Consider the following 22,457-nt stretch of genomic DNA (forward strand, 5'->3'; position numbering starts at 1 on the left):
AGGCTCAGCCAAGAAATAGATAAATGAATAAAGATATCATTTCTTACCAGGATTACAATATACAGTCTGTCTACTTCTCCTGTCTCCTGATCTTTACTACCTGTGGAGGGTGGACTGCATTTTTAAAGAAGCAGAACTAAAGGGACCTATACATTAGGCAGAGTGGCCCTCAGTCATTTTCTCTCTGTGAATTTTTGCCTATGAAAACCCCACCCATCTCCAGTGGACCCAAACAGGAGGAAGCCTGCTGGGGTATGGGGTACCTGTTGGTGGTGATGCTGTTGTGGGGAGGAGCCTAAAGGGCTGAGTTCAAATTTGAATGTGTGAGACCGGTGCATTTTCAGCCAGTGCAGCAGAAGTGCTGGAGGCAAGCTTTTCTTCTTAAGATCTTCAGGGAGCCAAGAAAGACAAACTGGATTCCACCATGGACAGGTAAAGCAGTCTGCTTGTGGGTGGTTGCGCTGGCCTTACTCTCAGAGCAAATCTGAGTGATAACATGCGTAGACTTTCCCTTTCCCCTAACACTGACTCACAGGATCTGCCTGGTCAAGATACACATTTTTCTGGATCTGTCTCATCTTCTGTTCAGATCTTACATGCTTTCCGCCCAATTATCTTTCTCTTTTTTCCTTTCCATACTCAAAAGAACTTTTATGCACCATGCATTGACTTGTCCTTACAGTTAGGATAGTTTATGATAGTAATATTCATCAGGCAAATGTTAAGAGACTCAAATCATGAAAAGGTCATGGCAATACTGTACTAAAAACAGTAGTGGTAATGGTAATAATTCTGTAAACATTCAACTGTAGAACCTCTTGAAGAAAAACTTGACTACAGAGACTTTATTGAAAATTACATAGTCAAGAAATTATTTTCTAAATGCCAATATTCAAAAGTATTTGCTTGAAGGTCAGTCACTGTCTGTGACAAGGAGATAAATTCAATTGAAAAAGCTTCTTTAATATTATAGGCCAAAGAGGCAGTTAATGGCATTTTTACTCTTTACTGAGTCTTTCCATTTCTTCAGACATGACTTAACTTACTTCTTTAATGCATACTCTGTAAACTTTTGATGATGTCTTCACATGAAGTTTATGACAATTATGTTATTATCATAGAACTTAATCTATTTCTATTGCAAATGTATGCAAATTTACACCTAATCCATATACTTCAATCTCAGTGTAGAATCTTAATGGTGGATTAAATGTCCTTCAGAAAACTGAGGGCAAAATATCACACGTCAGCTCAGTTTACAGTGAAAACTAATCTGTGGTATGAGAGGAAAAAGGCTCAATGGAGATACTTGTAAATAATGAAATGCAAAACAACAGTAAAATCAGAGCTGAAATTCAGAGAAAGTCAGAGAAGGAGAGAGGATGAAATTCAACAGGAGAAAAAGGGAAATACATGATTTTCATTAAGGAAAATACTATCTGCAGAGCACAGCACTGATGGCACGCGGCAGGAAAGGATGACTTGGTCACGATTACTTTTAACCCATCTGTCTCTGGTTTGCATTGCTGGGGATGCAGCCAGGGTTCCGCTTCAGGGCACACAGCTGTCTGGCGCAGCTGTCAACCTGTGGGCCTTACAGACAGTCTCTACCGAGTCCTCTGCATCCTCAAGAGAAACCAAAGAAGACTTCCCTGGTGCGTCAGTGGCTAAGACGCCACACTCCCAATGCAGGGGGCCTGGGCTCAATCCCTGGTAGGGGAACTAGATCCCACATGCCACAAATAAGACCAGGTACAGCCAAATAAATAAATATTTCTTAAAAGAGAGGGAGAGAAACCAGAGAATAGGAACTAAGCCCCCAGCTATAATTAAAGATACTTAACAAGGTCACAGGCATGCAATTCAATTCACTGTGGCTGGTAACTTCTGATGGAAATTGTATTTTCATGTGGGGGTAGAAGGCCATTTGAATTCCTTAGTCTGTGTCCTATCCTTCCTTACACTCCCAGGACACTTTTCCCTCCTACGGGAACCGCCCGGCCAATACCACCTGCAATGCATGATATTGTATCCCCTCCCCCACTTCTCATCCACACAGCCCAGGAGGACAGGGTAAATGCAAAAGGAATTTATTGGTAAGAGACGATGCCTAATCCATTTAAAACTGGGCCCAAAGGAGAGAATTTTTTTTCTTCCTCTCCAGTATGCTGAGGGTGGTTATGTCAATTAACAATAGTAACAGTAACGAGGTAGTGCTGTGGTGGTTTTACCATGGTAAATTATTATCACTTTAGAATAAAGCCAGTGATTATTAGATTTTTGTTAACATTCATTTTGGATTTCTGTCAAGTGTGAATTTTTAATTATAAAAATTTGATTGACTAACTTGTATATGGTTTCATATATGTAATGTATACACTGGTGATACATCTAATTCTCTACCTCAGGATTTTCTTTTTTTTTTCAATACCTCAGGATTTAAAGTGGATTCCAGGGACTTCCATGGAAGTCCATGCTTCCATTGTAGGAGGCATGGGTTTGATCCCTGGTTGGGGAATTAAGATCTCACATGTCATGTGGCACAGCGCCCCACCTCCCACACCGCCCCCTCAAAACGATTTCCAATAAGCTTCATGTGTGTGAGAAAAACATTCAAATTACAACACCTTTAAAAATCTCTGGCCCTTGCTTACAGATTTAGTAAGGGTGACACTTGGGAAGTTGACTTCTGGGTCTATCTCATGTATTTCACTATCAGAGTATCAATAATCAACATGTCCATACAAAGGCGGGTGTAGAAGCTTTATTCACAATAACCCTCAAATGGAAAACAATCCAGATGTCCATCAACAGGTGAGTGAATACACGAAATGTGCTGTACCGAAGCAATGGAATAGTGCTTTGCAGGACAAAAGAACAAACTCTCCTGATACATACAGCAGCATGGATGAATGTCAACGTCATAATATACTTAGTACAAGAAGTCAGACACAAATGAGGCGATAATGCATGTTTAAAATAAAATTCTAGAAAATAAACCATCATTTATAATTACAGTGCCTGGGAGGGGGAAAAAGAACTGACTGAAGAGATGGATGAGAAAACTTGGGGGGAGGGGTGCCCTGAGAATGTTCCGTACACGACAGTAGTAGAGTTTGAAGTGTTTACATCTGCCAATATTCATAGAATTGTGAATTTTAAATGGGTGAATATGTAAATTACGCGTGTGTGTGCTCAGTCGCTCAGTCATGCCTGACTCTTTGCAACGCTATGGACAGTAGCCCATCAGGCTCCTTTGTCCATGGGATTTCCCAGGCACAACCCACTGGAGTGGGTTGCCATTTCCTTCCCCAGGGGATCTTCCCAACCCAGGGATCAAACCCGATCCCCCTGCATTGGCAGGGAGATTCTATACTGTACCACCTGGAAACCTCAATGTAAAAAAAAAAAAAAAAATTGAAATAAGTTTCAATTCTCTCGCCAGCAAACCGTATTCAAATTACTGCCTAGATCATTACTTTGACAAATTGTCTGCACTTCTGCTCAACGCCACTAGGTGGCAGCGTTATCTCCACAGGTAGATATTTTTGCTGAAAAAGACAAAGGACAAAAACCAGGGACACTAACTACTGATGCTTTGGTTATCAACCACATTGGGCTACAGTTCATGGGGTCACAAAGTGTCAGACACAGCTAAGCGACTAACGCACGCACACACACACACTGTATAGCTTGTGCTATGTTCACAACTACAAAGGAACTTGTGTTGGCACAGTTATTTCTACAAATTCAACTCAGTTTAGTGCTTATAACATGCAAGACACTGTGCCGGAAAACAAAAAGCAATCTGTCCCTGACCCCCATCCCCGGTGTGTGAAGAACATGGCAAAATATCTAGATTGTATTGTGAATTTATACATGAGATCAGCCTAACTCAAATCTTGTAAATATATATGCATAAAAAGACTAGAAGGAAAAACATAAGTATATTAAGTGATTATCATTAGATAGTATGTCTAATTAGTAAAATGTAGTATTAGTCACTCAGTCATGTGACCAGCTCTTTGTGACCCTATGGACTGTAGCCCTCCAGGCTCCTCTGTCCAAGGGATTTTTCCAGGCAAGAATACTGGAGGGGGTTGCCATTTCCTTCTGCAGAGGATCTTCCCAACCCAGGGATCGAACCAGGGTGTCCCATGGTGCAGGCAGGTTCTTTACTGTCTGAGCCACCAGGGAAGCTCTGTGTCTAATTATCACTAGATATATTGGTATTTTAAACCTTAATTCTTTAACATTTTAAAAATGTTCACTTTCTACTTTTTTGTAATATTCAAGTTGAGAATGGTCAAATACCTCTCACACTTTTAACATATGACTCAAAAAGTGTCACTTCCTGACTCAAAGCACAGAAATTCTAATCTACATTCTACATCTGAGGGGGACAGACGTAGCAATCAATTGATAACAAAGGTTGAATGCTTTGATAGGGATGAGTGGAGAACAGCAGGAAACTTCAGGAGGGGTTTTTTGTTGCTGTAATATTCAGTTTTGCCTAGAAAGAGGGGATAGTGGCAGTTGAGAAAGGTCTTCCTGGAAGAGCTGAAATTGATATTAGGCTTTGAAGGAGGGGTAGGTTTTGCACAGTGGGGGTAAAAAAGGCAAAAAGAATTCAGTCAGGAGATGTATACCAGCAAGATGGCTGGAAAGAAAACTAGAGACTAGTGCCAGGGGGCCTGCTACACAGGTAAGGAAGGGGGTGAAATGATGGGAGAAAAGAGAAAAATACTAAGAAGCAAGGATAGAAATGTAGTTGTGTCCAACTGTAACAGCTTTACCACAATTAATGAGTTTGGAGTTTATTCTAGATTTTCTGAGATCTCTAGGGCACCTCATGGAAACTGTTATTTTGAAGGGACTACAGGCAGAGACATCAGTTAGAGATCAAGACAATGTGATAAAAAGAAAGATTAGGGCTTGGATTGAAGCAGAGAACCAAGAGAACAGAGCAGGGACACTCCCAGAAATATTGGAAAGTTTGACTCAATAAATTTAGATGATTAATTAATTAAATATGAGTGAAGGAGAATCAAGAATGATTCCAAGCTTTTGGACTGTATTCTTGGGATGGCAAGTTGGTAGGACAGGAGAGGGAGGTCAGGACAGGGCAATTTGGGAATATTGTTTTGGCCACTTAGAATCTGAGATCTGTGTTGGACATTTAGGTAGACGTTGGGGCCTCCCTGGTGGCTCAGTGGTGAAGAACCCACCTGCCAATGCAGGAGATAACAGAAGTTCGATCCCTGAGTCAGGAAGATTCCCTGGAGAAGGGAATGGCAATCCACTCCAGTATTCTTGCCTGGAGAACTCCACAGACAAGAGAAGCCCGGCGGGCTATAGTCTGTGGGGTAGCAAAGAGTGAGACATGACTAATACTGGAGAGAAAACCTGAAAAGATGAAACTGGGAAAGACATCTGTAAATCCAAGTTATCAACATCTAGAAAGCAGCCTGTCCTGTGAGCATGGATCACTTTGGGGTTCTTGCTGTCTCAACTGGTCTTAAATACAAGCATGAAAAGGGGTAGTGGATCTGAAGTTCAGTAAGTCTTAGGCATCCAGCATAAGGAAGCAAGAGCATCTCCTCTGGTTTGGCCCAAGTATTACAAATTTTTCTTTAAAAGCTGATGGAAAGCCAAGAAGGCTGCATCTCCTCCCTCTTCTCTCACCCACAGCCTCTTGATGAAGCAGAGACAGTTTATTTACCAGTTCAAAAACGTGCGCTGGGCTAAGGGCCGCCATGAGACCTACTTGTGCTACGTGGTGAAGCGGCGGGACAGTCCCACCTCCTTCTCACTGGACTTCGGGCACATTCGAAACAAGGTATCAATTAATATCTCGCTATTAATTAATTAATGCCTGCTACACTGAGGGCACTTTTATAGCCCCCTGCTGATGATGCTACTCAGCCTGGTTCATTTGTCTTGATTAGATTTCTGAGATACCTTTTCTTTTTTCTATGTCCCTGCACCCACAATAGACAGGTTCCAAAGGTAGTCATTTAACATCCTCCCCAATCCTGCTGGGCACATCAAGGCCACACCTTGTTTCAGTGCTAAGAATCACTGCCCCAAACCTTCATCTCCTTTCCCCAGCATCCAAATTGCTTTTCAGATTAAGGAAGAAACCAAAAGAAAGAGACTTTTTATTTGGGGGAATATTATCAGCTCATTCAAGCTGAACTGTAAACGTGGAAAAACAAATTGTGGCTTTGGAGTTTTAAAAAATGAAGGAAGAAGAATTAGGAAAAATTAATGATTCAGTTCTATCTTTCAAATGATTTCTATTCCTTCCTGCTCCCCTAGATCATAAGCCAGTAAGTACATTCATCATAGTGACCCTCAGAAAATTCAGGGAAGCCATGAATTAAAACTAGAAGATCAGGATTTCCCTGGTGCCACAGTGGATAAGAATCTGCCTGCCAGTGCAAGGACACAGGCTCGATCCCTGGTACAGGAAGATTTCACATGCCCTGGAGCAGCTAAGCCCATGTGCCACAACTACTGAGCTTTCATGCTGCAACTACTGAACCCTCGCACCCAAGAGTTCCTGTTCTGCAACAAGGGAAGCCATGAATAGATAAATAAGAAAAACTGCTTCTCAATAATATGGCAGCAGTGGTGGTTTAGTCGCTCAGTTGTGTCCGACTCTTAGGACCCCGTGGACTGTAGCCTGCCAGGCTCCTGTGTCCATAGGATTCTCCAGGCAAGAATACTGGAGTGGACAAGAATACTTGCCATTTCCTTTTCCAGGGAATCTTCCCAACCCAGGGATTGAACCCAGGTCTCCTGCATTGCAGGCAGATTCTTTACCAACTGAGCAATAACATATCTAGCATTAAAAAAAAAAAGACCTAGAAGATCAGAGAATTACATTTTCAAGAGACTTCGTCACCAAAATCCAGAAGAGTTTACATAACATGCAGTTGACACATGGTCTTGGCGGAAACGCAGGGAAGAATCCCTGGGTAGAATGACACTGACACATGCCACTTTTCTTGGCCTGTATTTGTATTGTGTTCATTATCCCACTTGCAATTGTTTTAGCTTCTAATCTTTTCCCTATTTGGTGATAAGACACATTCTAAATATAGAAAGCTTTTGTGTTCCTTTCCTTCTCTCTCCCTGAGTCTTCACAACAAAACTCCATTTAACTTATGAGGAATCAGAAGATCTAAAAGTTGGGTGACTTATGGAACCTAGGTCTCCAGATTCTGGGAGCAATGACTTTTCTGCAACATGAAGTGGACTTGCTATATCTCACTATAGTGATTACTATTACAATCATGGGGGGTTATACAAAGAGCAAACTCATTACAGGCACACCTCAGAGATTTTCTAGGTTTGATTCCAGAACATGGCCATAAAGCATACTGCAATAGAGAATGTTGCAATAAACTGAGTCAACTTTGGGGGTTTCCTGAAAGCGCTAGTTTTTCAGTCCTTTCTGACCCTTTGTGACCCCATGGACTGTAGCCCACCAGGCTCCTCTAGTCCATGGACTTGTCCAGGCAAGAGTACTGGAGTGGCTTACCATGCCTTCTCCAGGGGATCTTCCCGATCCAGGGATCAAACCTGGATCTCCTCCATTGCAGGCAGATTCTTTACCATGTGAGCCACCAAGCAAGCCCTAGTACATACAAAAGTTATATGTTTACACTATTCTATAGTTCTTTTAAGTATGCAATACAATTGTATCTAAAACAAAAAGTGTGTATCTTAATTTTAAAGCTTACTGCTAAAAACTGCTATCATCTAAGCCTTCGATGAGTCATACTAGTAACAAAGATCGCTGACCACAGATAACCATAATAATGAAAAGTTTGAAATTTGAAGAATCACAAACTGCAACACAGAGACACAAAGTGAGTGGATGCTGTTGGAAAAAATGACACCAAAGGACTTGCTCAAGGCAGGGTTGCCACAAACCTTCGGAACGCGAAGTATCTGCAAAGTCCAATATAGCCAAGCACAATAAAACAAGGGACCCCTGTATTTAATTGTTCTTAGACCACAGTCGGTGCCTACCACCTCTTTTACAGCACCCACTTGTCAGTCTCAGACTCTCCTAACCCTAACTTTTTATTCTCCACTTGGTGTAGTGGAGTCCAGTGTATTTTCACAATGGTTACATCAACAGCACTTCCAAGCCATGTTCTTTCCTCTCCAAGGAAGGAAAAGCAACTTCACAAACAAAAATTAAATCTGAGATAGTGTGATGCTATTTGACCCACTCAACCCATTCCATCCTCCCTCCCATTATTCCACAGAAAATCGGCTCCCTTTCCCCTTCCCAAGGCCGAAAGTGCAAAGAGTTTAGGCTCACTGCTCATCATTGTGTCCTTTCAGGCAGTTGCTTAGCCTTTCTGTAATCTAGGACAAAACCTAAGACAGGCACCCCAAAAAGGCTGACCGGTGGGAGGGACACGAATTACTAATGACGGTGAAGCTACCAGCAGGACAGTCAAGGTCGGTCACCATCCCCTGAGTCTCTGCTCTCTCCGCAGGCCGGATGCCACGTGGAGTTGCTCTTCCTCCGCTACATCTCTGACTGGGATCTGGACCCTGGGCGGTGCTACCGCGTCACCTGGTTCACGTCTTGGAGCCCCTGCTACGACTGTGCGCGGCACGTGGCCGACTTCCTGCGGGGGTACCCCAACCTGAGCCTGCGGATCTTCACAGCGCGCCTCTACTTCTGCGACAAGGAGCGCAAGAACGAGCCAGAGGGGCTGCGGCAGCTGCACCGCGCTGGAGTCCAGATCGCCATCATGACCTTCAAAGGTGCTCGGGGACCTTTCGGCCCGGCTCTGCAGAGCAGGACTGGCCATTCAGATTGGGAAAAGCCAGGGTGAGAAATAGGGGAGAGAGGGGCAGAATTCTAACTCGCCCCCAAAGTCCTAACTCGCCTCTGGCGCCAAAAGCTATCAAGGAGAATTGGAGGAAAAGAATCGGTGGGCCCAAGACTTTGGGGGAGGGGTGGCAGGGTTTTCTTTCTTTCCTCATGATTTGAGCTCTGACCCATCCCCTCCTCTCACCTTTTTAAATTTTCAAATAGATTATTTTTATTGCTGGAATACTTTTGTGGAAAATCGTGAAAGAACTTTCAAAGCCTGGGAGGGACTGCATGAAAATTCGGTTCGTCTGTCTAGACAGCTTCGACGCATCCTTTTGGTAAGTGAGGGGGCTTTCTTTGCTTCTCGTTTTCTTTCTGTCTCCAAAGTTATCTATCCCTGGCACTACTTATCTTTCCTTTTCTTATATTTCCTACATTTCCGCATGTGTGTTTGTGTGTGTGTTTATCATTCTCCTCTCATTTTTCCTATGATGAAAACTTTCTCGTCTGTTTTTGTTGTCATTTCTCCTACAACTGAGTTTGCTCTAATATTTCACAATTCAAAGCCCTCTACTAGCCCTCTGGGGTTTCCCAGGTGGCGCTAATGGTAAAGAACGTGCCTGCCAATCCAGACGACAAAAAAGACTCAGGTTCGATCCCTGGGTTGGGAAGATTCCCCTGGAGGAGGGCATGGCAACCCACTCCAGTATTCTTGCTGGGAAATCCCACGGACAAAGGAGCCTGGTGGGCTACAGTCCATGGGGTCGCAAAGAGTCAGACACGACTTAGCACAATCACTAGCCTTCTAGTAAAATTCCTTTCCCTTCCACCCTTCCCCACCCTAATCCCCTCCCTTCTCTTTCCTCACTCACATCTTTAACTTAGACTCTCCTCAGAATCCATTTTACTCCTGGTAAAATTTCTTCCTCTTTTTCTTTCCTCTCCCTCTCCCTTTCTTTTCTTCAAAAATATTAATGGGAATGTCCCTGGTGGTCCAGTGGTTAAGACTCTGAGCTTCTGGGGCAGGGGACATGGGTTCAACCCCTGGTCGGGGAGCTAAGATCCCAGATGCAGTGCAACCAAAAGATACAAATTTTAAAAAGAAAAAAATTAACACAAAAATTACAAAGGCACCCACTGTCTTTCTCCACAGCCACTCTATGAGGTTGATGACTTGCGGGATGCATTTCGTACTTTGGGACTTTGATACCAACCTTCAAGAATGTCACATACAAAGAAGTATCTGTGAAGATAGTGGGTAAAAGAACTATCTTTGAAGAATTCTTCTGTTCTTCAACTCTCACTTTCTTTGAGTTTAAAAAAAAAAGTATTCATAGAGGACTTTTTAAAAAAAATGTCTTGAAAAGAGAAGGAACACAGACCCACCAGGGTTAATGCCAAAAAACTGGTTCAGTTTTTCAATGTAACATCGCCCCCTACTGGGAAATGGCAGAACTGCAAGGCCTGAGAGCCCCTAAGTGTCAGTACTCTTGACTTTTAAGCAGAGAGAAAGCAAGAGGTTAATGCTGAGGAGGATGGTGAGAGGATCAGAGGTTTTATGACCAGTGTTTTTAATTATTTGATTCTTGTTCTGCGTTTTCAACGGTATTAACAATAGATTTTTCTACTTTTTCTTTGGGGTTCACTTTCAAGTGAACAAACTTGCCACCCTGTGATCCACAGAACCTAATGAGAGAACCTGGGTGACTGCAACCCCAAGCTGTCTATTCAAAGCATTAATATCCAAGCATGTGTTCTGTGTTTAATTGTCTGAAGGCTGATTTTAATGTTTGTACATACTAATTTTTTCTTGGCATGGAATATGCATGATCACCGTTAGGATGTTGTATAATAAAGGAGCTTAAAATGAATTTGAGGGCTGTGAAAAAGACATGCTACAAGTGAATTAATACCTCAGGTAAAAATCGGCAAAAAGATCATTTTAGAATCTTAATTGTGCAAGCACGCGTCTCCCACGTAACTAGTGAACGCTTGGAAGGAAGTTGCTTGAATGTTGAGAAAAGAAAAAAGTCCATTCTCTCTGAACCTCAGGAAAGTCAACCAGGTCAAGATTTTTCCCTTTTTTTTTGCCTGTATGGGTCCCTTCTCTCAAAGATGTGACAACATAAGAGACTGTGACAGAAGACAGTATTTGAGAGAGAAGGACGACAGAGCATTGCAAGGAAATAGTGTTTTATCCATTAAAATGGAATGATCCACCACAGCACAAACTGATTATTTGTTCCTAATAACTATCATGGACTGTGAGAAAAATATTCAGAATAACCATATCACAACTATTACCTAGCAACCCTTGCAATGCAGATAAACAGATCTACAGGAAAAGTTGAAAGCAAGAAAAGAAAAAAACTAGAATGCATAATTATACTGTTTTACTCTTATTGTACATAATTTGTGAAATAATTAAATATTAAACATCCTTATTCATGTATTCATGTTATATGTTTATGGTATGCAGTGTCTCATTTTTATCATAATTTCCCTTTTTGATTTGTTAAAATGGATTTGTAATGTCTCGTACATTTATAGCTTTGGAAATGCTAATAGTAAACCATATAATTGTAACACAGTCTAACACTGTATTAACATTGCTATGAAATCCATTTTCTTGATTTTTTTAGTAAATTTTTCCCACAGCAAATTTGATTCTGGCTCAATCAACTGAATAAATGATAATTTTTGGAGATTTGGAGATAAAAGGTCAAACTAAAGTAATTCCAAAGGTGATTTTTAAAAAGTTAAACTACACAAAGTCCGTATGATGGAATAGACTTCAGAGTCCAAGAATAAGTACACACATCTATGTTCAACTGAGTTCTGACAAGGGCGATGGGACCATTCAGTAGAGAAAGAACAGTATTCTCAGCAAATGATGCTGGGACAAGTGGATATCCATCGACAAAAGACTGGATCACACACACACACACAAATTAATTCAAAGTTTATCAAATACCTAAATCTAAGAAAGTTCCTAATCCGTACCTGCATAAGTCTGCTGTTCACTCAGGGAAGGCCTAAGATACTAAAGACTTTTTCTACAAATAAGAAACAGGGAACCCAGCAGGGCCTTTCCTGGGCATGTCCTTTTCAGTCCTCCTTTTGATAGGACTCAATCCTGAGGGGAACGGGAGTGGAAGTTTTAGATAGAGATGTTAATCATAAACTCAGCAGAGGAACTCTGTTTTACGAGGATTCAGTTTCAAACTCACAGACCGAGGAAATTATTTACAGATATTATCTGATAAGAGTCTAGTATCCAGAATATAGACAACCTAATTTAGGGACTTCTGGGCAGTCCAGTGGTTAAGACTCAGCGCTCCCAATGCAGGGGGTTTGGGTTCCATCCCCAGTTGGGAACTAAGATCCCACCTGCTGTGAGGCTCCATAAAAAAAAAAAAAAATGCCGATACATTTCTCCAAGGAAGATTAACAGACCACTAGTAAGCGGATGAAAAGATTCTGGACATCCTTAATCGTGAGGGAAATGCAAATGAAAACCACAATGAGATACCACTTATAGTTACTAGGATGGGTATAAACAAACAAACCAAAAAAATAATAATAGCCATTGTTGGTGAGAATGTGGAGAAATTAGAACCATATATTGCCTAGAGGAAATGTAAAATTGTGCAACCACTATTAAAAAGTTTGGTAGTTCCTCAAAAGTCAGTATGAAATTACATTAAAAAGTTTGGTGGTTCCTCAAAAGTCAGTACGAAATTACTGTATGACACAGCAGGTCCACTCCTTGGCACACACCCAAGAGAACTAACAACAAAGGTTCAAACAAAAACTTGCACATGAATATTCTAGCAGCATTATTGGTAGTAGCCTAAAAGTGGAAGGGCTTCCCTGGTAGCTCAGCTGATAAAGAATCCACCTGCAATGCAGGAGACCCTGGTTTGAGTCCCAGGTCAGAAAGATCCCCTGGAGAACGGATAGGCTACCCACTCCAGTATTCTTGGGCTTCCTTGGTGGCTCAGAAGGTAAAGAATACGTCTGCAATGTGGAAGACCTGGGTTTGATCCCTGGGTTGGGAAGATTCCTCTGGAGGAGGGCATGGCAACCCACTCCAGTATTCTTGCCTGGAGAATCTCATGGACAGAGGAGCCTGACCAGCTACAGTTCATGGCGCTGAAAAGATGTCCACTTCCAAAACAGATAAATCCAGAGTTCAAATTCTCTTAAAATTTTCAGCTTGAAATGCCAATATTTAATGTAGGATTCTTTATATTATATTTGAATGCATATTATCTTGAACTAAAAACAAATATATTTGGAGACCAGAAGGAAGGGGGCAGGGCACAACCATTAACATAAATTGCTTAGAACCAACTAGGTTCAACTTTCAGTAGATCTTGAGTCTCATTAAACACTAATTATAATTATAATTCATTATCCTCTCATAGCCAGGACAGTTCAGGGCCAAAAAGGCCAAAAAAGTAGGTGGTGGCCCCATTCTGAAAAATCCCCACCCCTCCTCCAAGCTGGTTCGAATGTTCCTCCCACTTATCAGCCGAGGAAACTACTCAAGCCATGAAAACTAACCACCCCGTATTTCAGGGCCCCTCTCCTCCTCAGGCCTCCCAGGTGGCGCTAGTGGTAAAGAATCTGCCTGACAATGCAGGAGATACAGGAGACAGTTTCGGTCCCTGAGTCAGGAAGATCCCCTGGAGACAGGAAATGGCAACTCACCCCAGTCTGTGGGGTCACAGATAGTCAGACATGACTGAGCAGAAGCACAGTGGGACTGCAGCCCACCAGGCTCTTCTGTCCATGGGAGTTCCCAGGTAAAAATACTGGAGTGGGTTTTCATTCCCTCCTCCAGGGGATCTTCCTGACCCAGGGATCGCACGCAAGTCTCCTGAGTCTCCTGCATTGGCAGGTGAACTCTTTACCACTGAGCCACCTGGGAAGCAGTGTAGGAGGCCACAGAGAGTTGGACACACTGCCAGCTGAGCAGCAGACACCTAAAGATACACATAACACTTAGCCACTACAGACTGAACAGATAAAATCCAAACTCATCTGGGGTTATCTCCAGAGAGAAAAATAGGATGGGAGAAAGAAAGTAGGGGAAAGGGAACTTAATGCTTTTTACTCCATACAGTTCTACCAAAAAAAAAGCACAAGTTTTTAATAGTTAAAATTTTAGAAAAATACCATTGAAAACAGGACTCAACAGGAATTCTTGTTTTCTATTCTCCAATATTTACTAACATACAGACTATTCCACTAATTTCAGAGGTTGAGAAGATTCGAGTGCATAGGTGAGAACATGCCTAGAAACTTTCTTTACCAATGATTTATGAAACACTTTAAAGGCCAGACAATGTGCAGGAAAGGGAGTTAGGGTTCCATCAGAGAAAGAGAACCAGAGAAAGATATATACATTATAGCAAATGGAACTCTACTCCATGTTATGTCCCTGGATGGGAGCAGAGTTTGGAGAATGGATCGATGTACATGTATGGTTGAGTCCTTTCTCTGTTCACCTGAAGCTATCACAACATTTGTTTGTTAACTGGCTATACCCCAATGCAAAATAAAAAGTTTACAAGAAAAAAAATAAAACAAACAAACAAAAAAGATATACATTAAGGAGTTGACTCACACGAATGTAGGAGTTGGCACAGAGTCTGAAATCTGCAGTACAGGGTGGCACGAAGGGCTGGTGAGAACTTTAAGGCAGAAGCTTCAGTCCTTTGCTGAACTATCTCCCTGAAAGCCTCTCAGTTGTTCTTAAATCCTTACTAACTGAATAAGGCTCACTCAGATTATATAAAATACAATCAAGCATTTTCTTTTGGGCAGTGCTGCAGGGCATTCAGGATCTTTGTTCCCCTACCAGGGATTGAACCCTGTGACTCCTGCAGTGGAAGCAGAGTCCTAATCACTGGAATTTCGACTAAGGGATTACTGACTTCTTATCTACAAAATACCCAACAACACCCAGATCAGTGTTTGACTGAATAACTGGGGTTTCACTAAACTGACCCATAAAACAGAATGTATATGTAAGGAACCAAACAGCAGTAACAAAAAAACCAAAGTAAAATTAAAAAAGAAAACAACCCACATATCACAGAGAGTTAACATTTGATTGAGACTATACGTTTGTCATGGTACTAACTGCTTCATATTACTGACCCAGCGAAGCTCCATACTTGTCTTGGTTTAGTCATGGTTTAGTCACTAAGTCGTGTCAGACTCTTGCGGCCCGCCCCATGGACTGTAGCCTACCAGGCTCCTCCGTCTATGGAATTTTCCAGGCAAGAGTACGGGGGTGGGTTGCCATTTCCTTAGTGTAGCTCATTTCATTGCAGATAGCAGAGACTAACTCAATCTACTCATAAAAAGCAGATTTGTTTTACAGTTACATGTAGACTGGAAAAGTGAGATGGTTTTGCTAATGACTAAGAGGTTGGGCTTCCCTGATAGCTCAGTCGGTAAAGAATCTTCCTGCAATGCAGGAGACCTGGGTTTGATTCCTGGGTCGGGAAGATCCTCTGGAGAAGGAAATGGCAATCTACTCCAGTATTCTTGCCTGGAAAATCCCATGGACAGAGGAGCCTGGTGGGCTACAGTCCATGGGGCTGCAAGAGTCGGACACGACTTAGTGACTAAACCACGAAGAGGTTCTAGTGACTAGCTACATTTCCTGGCTTTTTCAGGGACCACATGGCTTCTATCTCTCTCGGTGTCTTTTTTCTCCCTAAAGGTAGAAGGCAGAAGGAGCAGAGGGTGTCAGAGGATGAGATGGCTGGATGGCATCACGGATGCAATGGACATGAACTTGGGCAAATTTTGAGAGCTGGTGAGGGACAGGGAGGCCTGACATGCTGTAGTCCATGGGGTCACAAAGAGTCATACACGACCGGGCAACTGAACAACAACAAGGGTTCCCTCTGTTCGGCTCCATAACTTGCTGTCTTCTTCTGAAAGTTCCGGCTCCATATTACCTCAGATCATCATAGATTCTCCAATCTTCTCTTCTTTTTTTGTAGTCTTGGTTCACCTATCGGGGATGAAACTCATGCCCCCTGTAGCAGAAGCATGGAGTCTTAACCACCGGACTGCCAGGGAAGTCCCTCTATTTTTTATTCTTAGTCCTTAAATAATTTTTAAAATAAAGTTTTATGTAGAGAAAAGTGCCAGAATCCTAAGCAACGGTTTGAGAATTTTCATAAACATCTGACAAATAGCACAATCAAGAAGTAAACACTAGGGACTTTCCTGAGGTTCCAGTGGTAAAGAATCCACCTTCCAATGCAGGGGATGCTGGTTCGATCCCTGGCGGGGGGACTAAGATCCCACATGCCACTGAGCAACTAAGCCTGTGCACCATGAAGGAGTCCCAGGTACTGAAACTAAGATCTGATGCAGCCAAAAATAGAAATAAGGAAGTAAATTTTTTAAAATGTTTAAAGAAATAAAACAAGGATTCTCCTAGTGGTCCAGTGGTTAAGACTCCATGCTTTCACTGCAGGGGGACATGGGTTGGATCCCTGGTTGGGGAAATTGCACATGCCATTAAAAAAATAGAAAACACAGCTAACATAGCAAAAATTCCCCTCATTCTGCATCCCAGCCCTCGTTTAAATGAAAAATTAGAAGTGAGAAGAGCTAATGATACATTTGGCAGCGAGAATAGCATTTTGAAGATGGAGAGGTTAGGGTAACATTTAAGGAGGTGCAGCTGTAGAAGAGGAGTCTAGAGGGTGGGGCAGCACGGGGCTGATCATGAAAAACCCTTTATTAAGTTGAGGGATTTAATTTTTAAACCCACAGGCTATAAAGAATATCTGAAAGGATTTTTTCAAACAAGAAATAATTATGTCCTTCATAAAAGGAATGTGACTTCTAGAAGTAGAACCTATCTTTTGCTAATCAGCTGTAGAAGTTATAGTTGACGATGAAGGAAGAACTCCTACAGTACTGAGATATGCCTAAGTCATCCTGGCTTACTACCTGTTGTAAGTGTACGCTAATTAGTACAACCTGCTGTGTGGTCATTTAAATATGCATTGAACATCTACCTTAACCATTAGAGAAAATAATTCATTTAAAACTCAAAATGGTGTCAGTGCGGTTCAGGCATTCAAAATGGAACTGGGTAGCCATTGTGGATGTAGTTTTGGACATGTTCTTCCATGACTGAGAACTTGAACTTTCTGAACTGTATCAAACTCAGGGACACTACTAACCAATCTGAAAATAATGTCCACTGCCAACTGCACGCTTATGGTCTCAAGGTCGTTCCTTGTAAAGATGCAACCATTTGAAGTCCCAACCAACCCTTGCTCAACAAACACCCTTATTTCTTGCCAGTTTCAGTTTTGATTCTTGACAAACAGCTTTATTCATCTCTCTTAATCATCCCAGGGTCAGGTAGCAGGCAACTATCGACCATCCCTATAGTAGCTCTGGTGGCTCAGACGGTTAAGAATTTACCTGCTATGCAAGACACCAGGGTTAGATCTCTGAGTCAGGAAGATCCCCTGGAGAAAGAAATAAACCACTTCAGTATTTTCCAGTGGGAAATCCCACGGACAGAGGAGCCTGGTGAGCCATGGAGTCACAAAGAGTCGGACACAACTGAGCAACTAACACACCATAGGTTAGAACGCAGTGAAATTAATTCAAACTCGCCAGTCTTAACGTCCTTACCCTGCACTGCCTTGTCCTTCCTCTTTGTTGTTTAGCTGCCAAGTCGTGTCCGACCCTTTTTTGACCCCATGGATTATAGCCTGCCAGGTTCCATTGTCCATGGGATTTTCCAGGCAAAAAGACTGGAGTGGGTTGCCATTTCCTTTTCCAGGGGATCTCCCCAACCCAGGGATCAAACTCACTTCTTCTGGCCTTTCCTCCTGGAAACACCAATAACGGTTCTGATCTAAACCTGTCCTTCCTGTCTTGTGTCTCCTGACCACTCTGTTCTTTCCTGTGACCCTGTGTGGCATACTGTGCGGATACTGGGCCTCCTGTCGTTAAGATCTGTGAATATAATAAACTTTACTATGTCTCCTCATGGCTGCACTTGAATGATCATCTCACAAAGGAATATAAAACAGAAAAAAAAGATATTAAACACTTGCATCCCTCCAGGAAGGACTGCCTCAGGCTTATAGGTCTTAAGATAACATTTAGCTATCTCCTTGACTCATTCCCTCAAGGCCTTGTATGCATCCAGTTGGTGCCTTTACCCCCCACCCAAGTTATACATAGTACACTGAACTGTGGTGTTGGAAAAGACTCTTGAGAGTCCCTTGGACTGCAAAGAGATCCAACTAGTCCATCCTAAAGGAAATCAATCCTGAATAGTCATTGGAAGGACTGATATTGAAGCTGAAGCTCCAATACTTTGGACACCTGATGCGAAGAACTGACTCATTTGAAAAGACCCTGATGCTGGGAATGATTGAAGGCAGGAGAAGGGGACAACAGAGGATGAGATGGCTGGATGGCATCATCGACTCAATGAACATTAGTCTGAGTAAACTCTGGGAGTTGGTGATGGACAGGGAGGCCTGGCATGCTGCAGTTCATGGGGTCGCAGAGAGTTGGACGCGACTGAACTGAACTGATTCCCTTTAACCCATGAGAGTGTTTCTAGTTTTCTGAAAGATGGTAAAATTGGAACAAAGACCCTCTGACCCTCCCTTGTCTACCTAAATTAGAGCTAAACCTCTCAAGCAAAAGGTACCCTCCTTGTTTTGTTGTTGTTGTTTATTTGCTAAGTCATTTGGGTATCCCACCAGGGATGGGCTGTCCATGAGATGTTTCCAGGCCAGAATACTAGAGTGGGTTGCCATTTCCTTCTTCAGGAGATCTTCCCAACCCAGAGATAGATAGAACCCCAAGTCTCCTGCTTGGTAGGCAGATTCTTCCTCACTGAGCCACTAGAGACAAGAAATTGAGAGCCAAGAAGGGTGTGTAAGCAAATCTTGTTACTTCTTCATCTGCATACTATAGCAAGCCCAAACCCCTTTTATCCAGTCAATTCTTCACAACCCATTGTTTCTTTGCCTAAATTATACAGAAGCTGTATGCTTTGGTTAGTTCTTTAAATCTCATATTTCTATGGGGCTCCTGTATAGACAAAATGAAAACTGATTTCCTCTGGTTACTCTGTCTTGTGCTAATTAATTACACCAGCCAAAGAATCCAGATAGAAAGGAAAAATGTTTCTACTTCTGTATGGTTTTAGTATTTCCCTAGGAGACTAAATTGTTATAATATACACTACTTTTTATTTTGTATGTGCATGACCTTTAAGGCTGGTGTAAAATAAACTGACAACCTAGAATCTATATTTCAACATGGCTTTATTATTTGTTATGCATTGTATAGAGGATAACTTCTGTTTCTTTTGGGGGGGAAAATGCCTTGAGGTAATACAGAAAACTTTACTTAAGGCTGAAGAATTTACTACCTTGTAGAATGAGAACATTCTCAGGAAACATGTCACCCTCCATGGAAATTTGATTTGATATACAGCTGGAAAATTATAAACACATTTCCATATTTAAGGATTTGGGGATTCAGGAAGACACAGGGTAATTTTCCATATTACTTCAAGACTCTAGGAAATCTTTGGCTAACCAGTAATTAGAACACCTTGCTTCTGCTGCAGGGGCATGGGTTCATCCCCTGGTTAGGGAACTAAGATCCTGCATGCCCTTTGGCGTGACTCCTCCCCAAAAGACTCTGAATTATCTTACCTCCATTGCTAACCTGGCTATATAATCTCTCATACAGCTCCCTTTTGATAGCACCAGTTTAGAAAGCACTGTCTGAGTCCTCTCTCTTTTTTTTAAATCTTTTGGCCAGGCCACATGGCATGTGGGATCTTAGTTCCCCTACCGAGAATCAACCAACACACCCTACATTGGCAGTGTGAAGTTATAACCACTGGACCACCGGGGAAGTCCTCTTGAGTTCTCTCAGTGATGACTAGTCAGAACTTGGGCGAATACCCCTGCCATTTATCTGCCAGAGAACATGACTGATGCACCAACCTTGCCTTCACAGAAAACCGGTAGAATAATTCCCTTCTCTACCAAGAGTATATTGTCTACGGCAAGTGTGGTTTTATCCTTCCAGCTTGCTCATAGCACAGTGTACTATCATAAACCCAGGAAGAGTTCCACACCACTTACCAGGTTTTTTTCTATTAAGTTGTAGCATAAAGTGAAAGAAAGCATCAGTTATCAAGAGAAAATTCAATTAAGAGATACTGACTGGTTTGCTTCTTTTTTTCAAATTTATTCATTTTTTAATTGAAGAATAATTGCTTTACAGAATTGTGTTGATTTCTGCTTTTTTTGGGGGGGTGTTGAGCAGGGGTTCTTGATGCCCTGCTCTCTCCAGTCCAAAGTGGAAGCCCGTCCCTCCCTTTTTTTCTCTTTCCTTTTAAGTTACTAAAGGTGATAAAGTTAATAAACTCTTTAGAGTCTCATCTTCAACAATTTTTCTCTATTCATAAACATCCTTTCTGGATCTTTCTAGCTCAGAAACCCACATCTAGCCTCAAGTAAAAAAAAAAAAATAGAGTAGATGCTTGGAGGAAGTATTTTTTTCTTGACACCTTGGCCATCTCTAATACTTGGCAGTGTGGGAAGGTCATGTGACCTAAAGACAGGTTCTGAGTAGTCACCCTGCAGTATGGTATCCTGGTTTTTCTGCTGGCCGTGCAGAGCTAGGTACACAAAAATTGTCCCCAGTTTCCATTCCACACAGGCATCCAAGCTGAGAGGGGCTATCTGTGGATTCCTGGCTGTGTAAGCCACAACTCACTAATTCATGCATTCATATGCCAGCCCACAAATACAATCACAAATATTGCCAATGCCTACAAAATCTAGGAAAAACAAGAATGTATTTCCACGAGGGGAGGATAGAGAAAAGGGACAGTTAGGGAGTTTGGGATTGACATGTACACACTGACATATTTAAAATGGACAGGGACTTCTCTGGTGGTCCTGTGGTAAAGACCCCACGCTCCAAATGCAGGGGATAGGGGTCAGGGAACTAGATCACACATACCGCAAATAAGATCCAGCATGCCACAACTAAGAGTCTGCAAGCCACAGCACAGCTAAAGGTCCTGAATACCAAAACTAAGTCTGGAAAAGCCAAATAAATTTTTAAAATATTTTAAAATAATAATAAAATGGATAAGCAACAAGGACATACTGTATAGCACAGGGAACTCTACTCAGTGCTCTGTGGCAGCCTGGATGAGAGGGGAGTATGGTGGGGGAGGAGAAAGTATACGTGGATATGTATGGCTGAGTCCCTTTACTGTCCACCTGAAACTATCACAACATTGTTAATCGACTATACTCTAAGGTAAAATAAGTTGAAAAAAATATATATATATATTTCCAATTGTCTTCATAACAAGTCAGAACTCTGGCAAGAACAGAGTATACACTCTGTAAAGTGAAGATAAGAGTTTATGGGAGTCAAAAAGAGATAATGAAGTGTCCTGGGGTTCAGGCGTTATCCCAAATCTTGGCTGAGAGGCCAGAAAAAGTATGATCTTCAGGGTTGGAAGAGTTTGCTGTAGGGAGACCCAGCTCTGGACAGAACATGTCTGTGAAGTCACAGGCCATCAGGAAGACAGGCAGAAAGGCTGGCTAGCTTGATGCTTACTTAACAAGCTGTCCTAATCTTTGGACCATGAAACCTACCCAGTACAAATAACCAGCTCTGGGGGTTAATCAAATAAATTCTGCCCCTAGGGTTTTAAAGTTGTCATGGTCCACACAGTTTGGTTTCTTTTTCCTTCTAATTTTAAATCCCAAGGGGGCTTCGTGTACCCTTTATCATAGATAAGATCTGAATCTGAAATTAAGCCAAGAGGGATAAAGCATATCAAAATCAGTGAGCTACAAGTTTGCAAAGGCCTTCATGAAAATTGGTGAAGTTGAACTAGGGTCTAAAAACCACAGAATCAGTCAAAGAGAGAATAAAATCTTGGATTACAAACTCCCACACTTTTTTTCCTAACTAGGAAAGTTTCGATTCCTAATGAAATGTTCTCACATTAGTTCACACAAAGATGACATTTCATAAGTATTTTACTACAAAATAAAATGACTCTGGACTTCCCTGGTGGCTCAGTGGTATAGAATCTGCCTGCCGATGCAGGACACATGGGTTCGTTCCCTCATCCAGGAAGATCCCACCTGCCATGGGTCAATGAAGCCTGTGCGCCACAACTACTGAGCCTTTGTGGGAATCACAGCTACTGAAGTCTGCACTTTGTAGAGCCTGTGCTGCAAAACAAGAGAAGTCACTGCAATGAAAAGCCCATGCACCCCAACTAGAGTAGCCCCCGCTTATCACAACGAGAGAAAGCCCTCGAAGAAATGAAGACCTAGCACAGCCGAAAATAAATAATTATTGAAAAAAAAGGAAACATAGTTGTGAAATAATAAATAATAATAACTATCATTTATTGAGTGCTTATTATATCCCAGGCTGTTCTAAATGCTTTACACGTATTATATTGTATGACTCATATAACCACCCTGTGATGTAGCTACATTATCTCATTTTATAGGAGAGGGAACTGAAG

At 42.0% G+C, this 22,457-nt stretch overlaps 1 protein-coding gene across 1 annotated transcript; it reads left to right on the forward strand.

Annotated features, from left to right (window-relative positions):
- Window positions 1-256: 256 nt before the first annotated feature.
- On the forward strand, window positions 257-11,510 carry AICDA (activation induced cytidine deaminase). Its single transcript, XM_069586507.1, has 5 exons — window positions 257-432; window positions 5,692-5,839; window positions 8,523-8,796; window positions 9,071-9,186; window positions 10,002-11,510. The coding sequence occupies exons 1-5, from the start codon at window positions 425-427 to the stop codon at window positions 10,053-10,055; spliced, it is 600 nt and encodes a 199-aa protein (XP_069442608.1). The 5' UTR covers window positions 257-424; the 3' UTR covers window positions 10,056-11,510.
- The last annotated feature ends 10,947 nt before the right edge of the window (window positions 11,511-22,457 follow it).

Source organism: Ovis canadensis, chromosome 3, assembly GCF_042477335.2.
Source record: "Ovis canadensis isolate MfBH-ARS-UI-01 breed Bighorn chromosome 3, ARS-UI_OviCan_v2, whole genome shotgun sequence".
In the NCBI taxonomy this organism is placed as follows: Eukaryota; Metazoa; Chordata; class Mammalia; order Artiodactyla; family Bovidae; genus Ovis; species Ovis canadensis.

Excerpts from the sequence above, each read along its gene's own strand:
- AICDA (XM_069586507.1), top strand. Across the intron at positions 8,797-9,070 it reads CGCCATCATGACCTTCAAAG|ATTATTTTTATTGCTGGAAT; the intron begins GTGCTCGGGGAC and ends ATTTTCAAATAG. Across the intron at positions 9,187-10,001 it reads AGCTTCGACGCATCCTTTTG|CCACTCTATGAGGTTGATGA; the intron begins GTAAGTGAGGGG and ends CTTTCTCCACAG.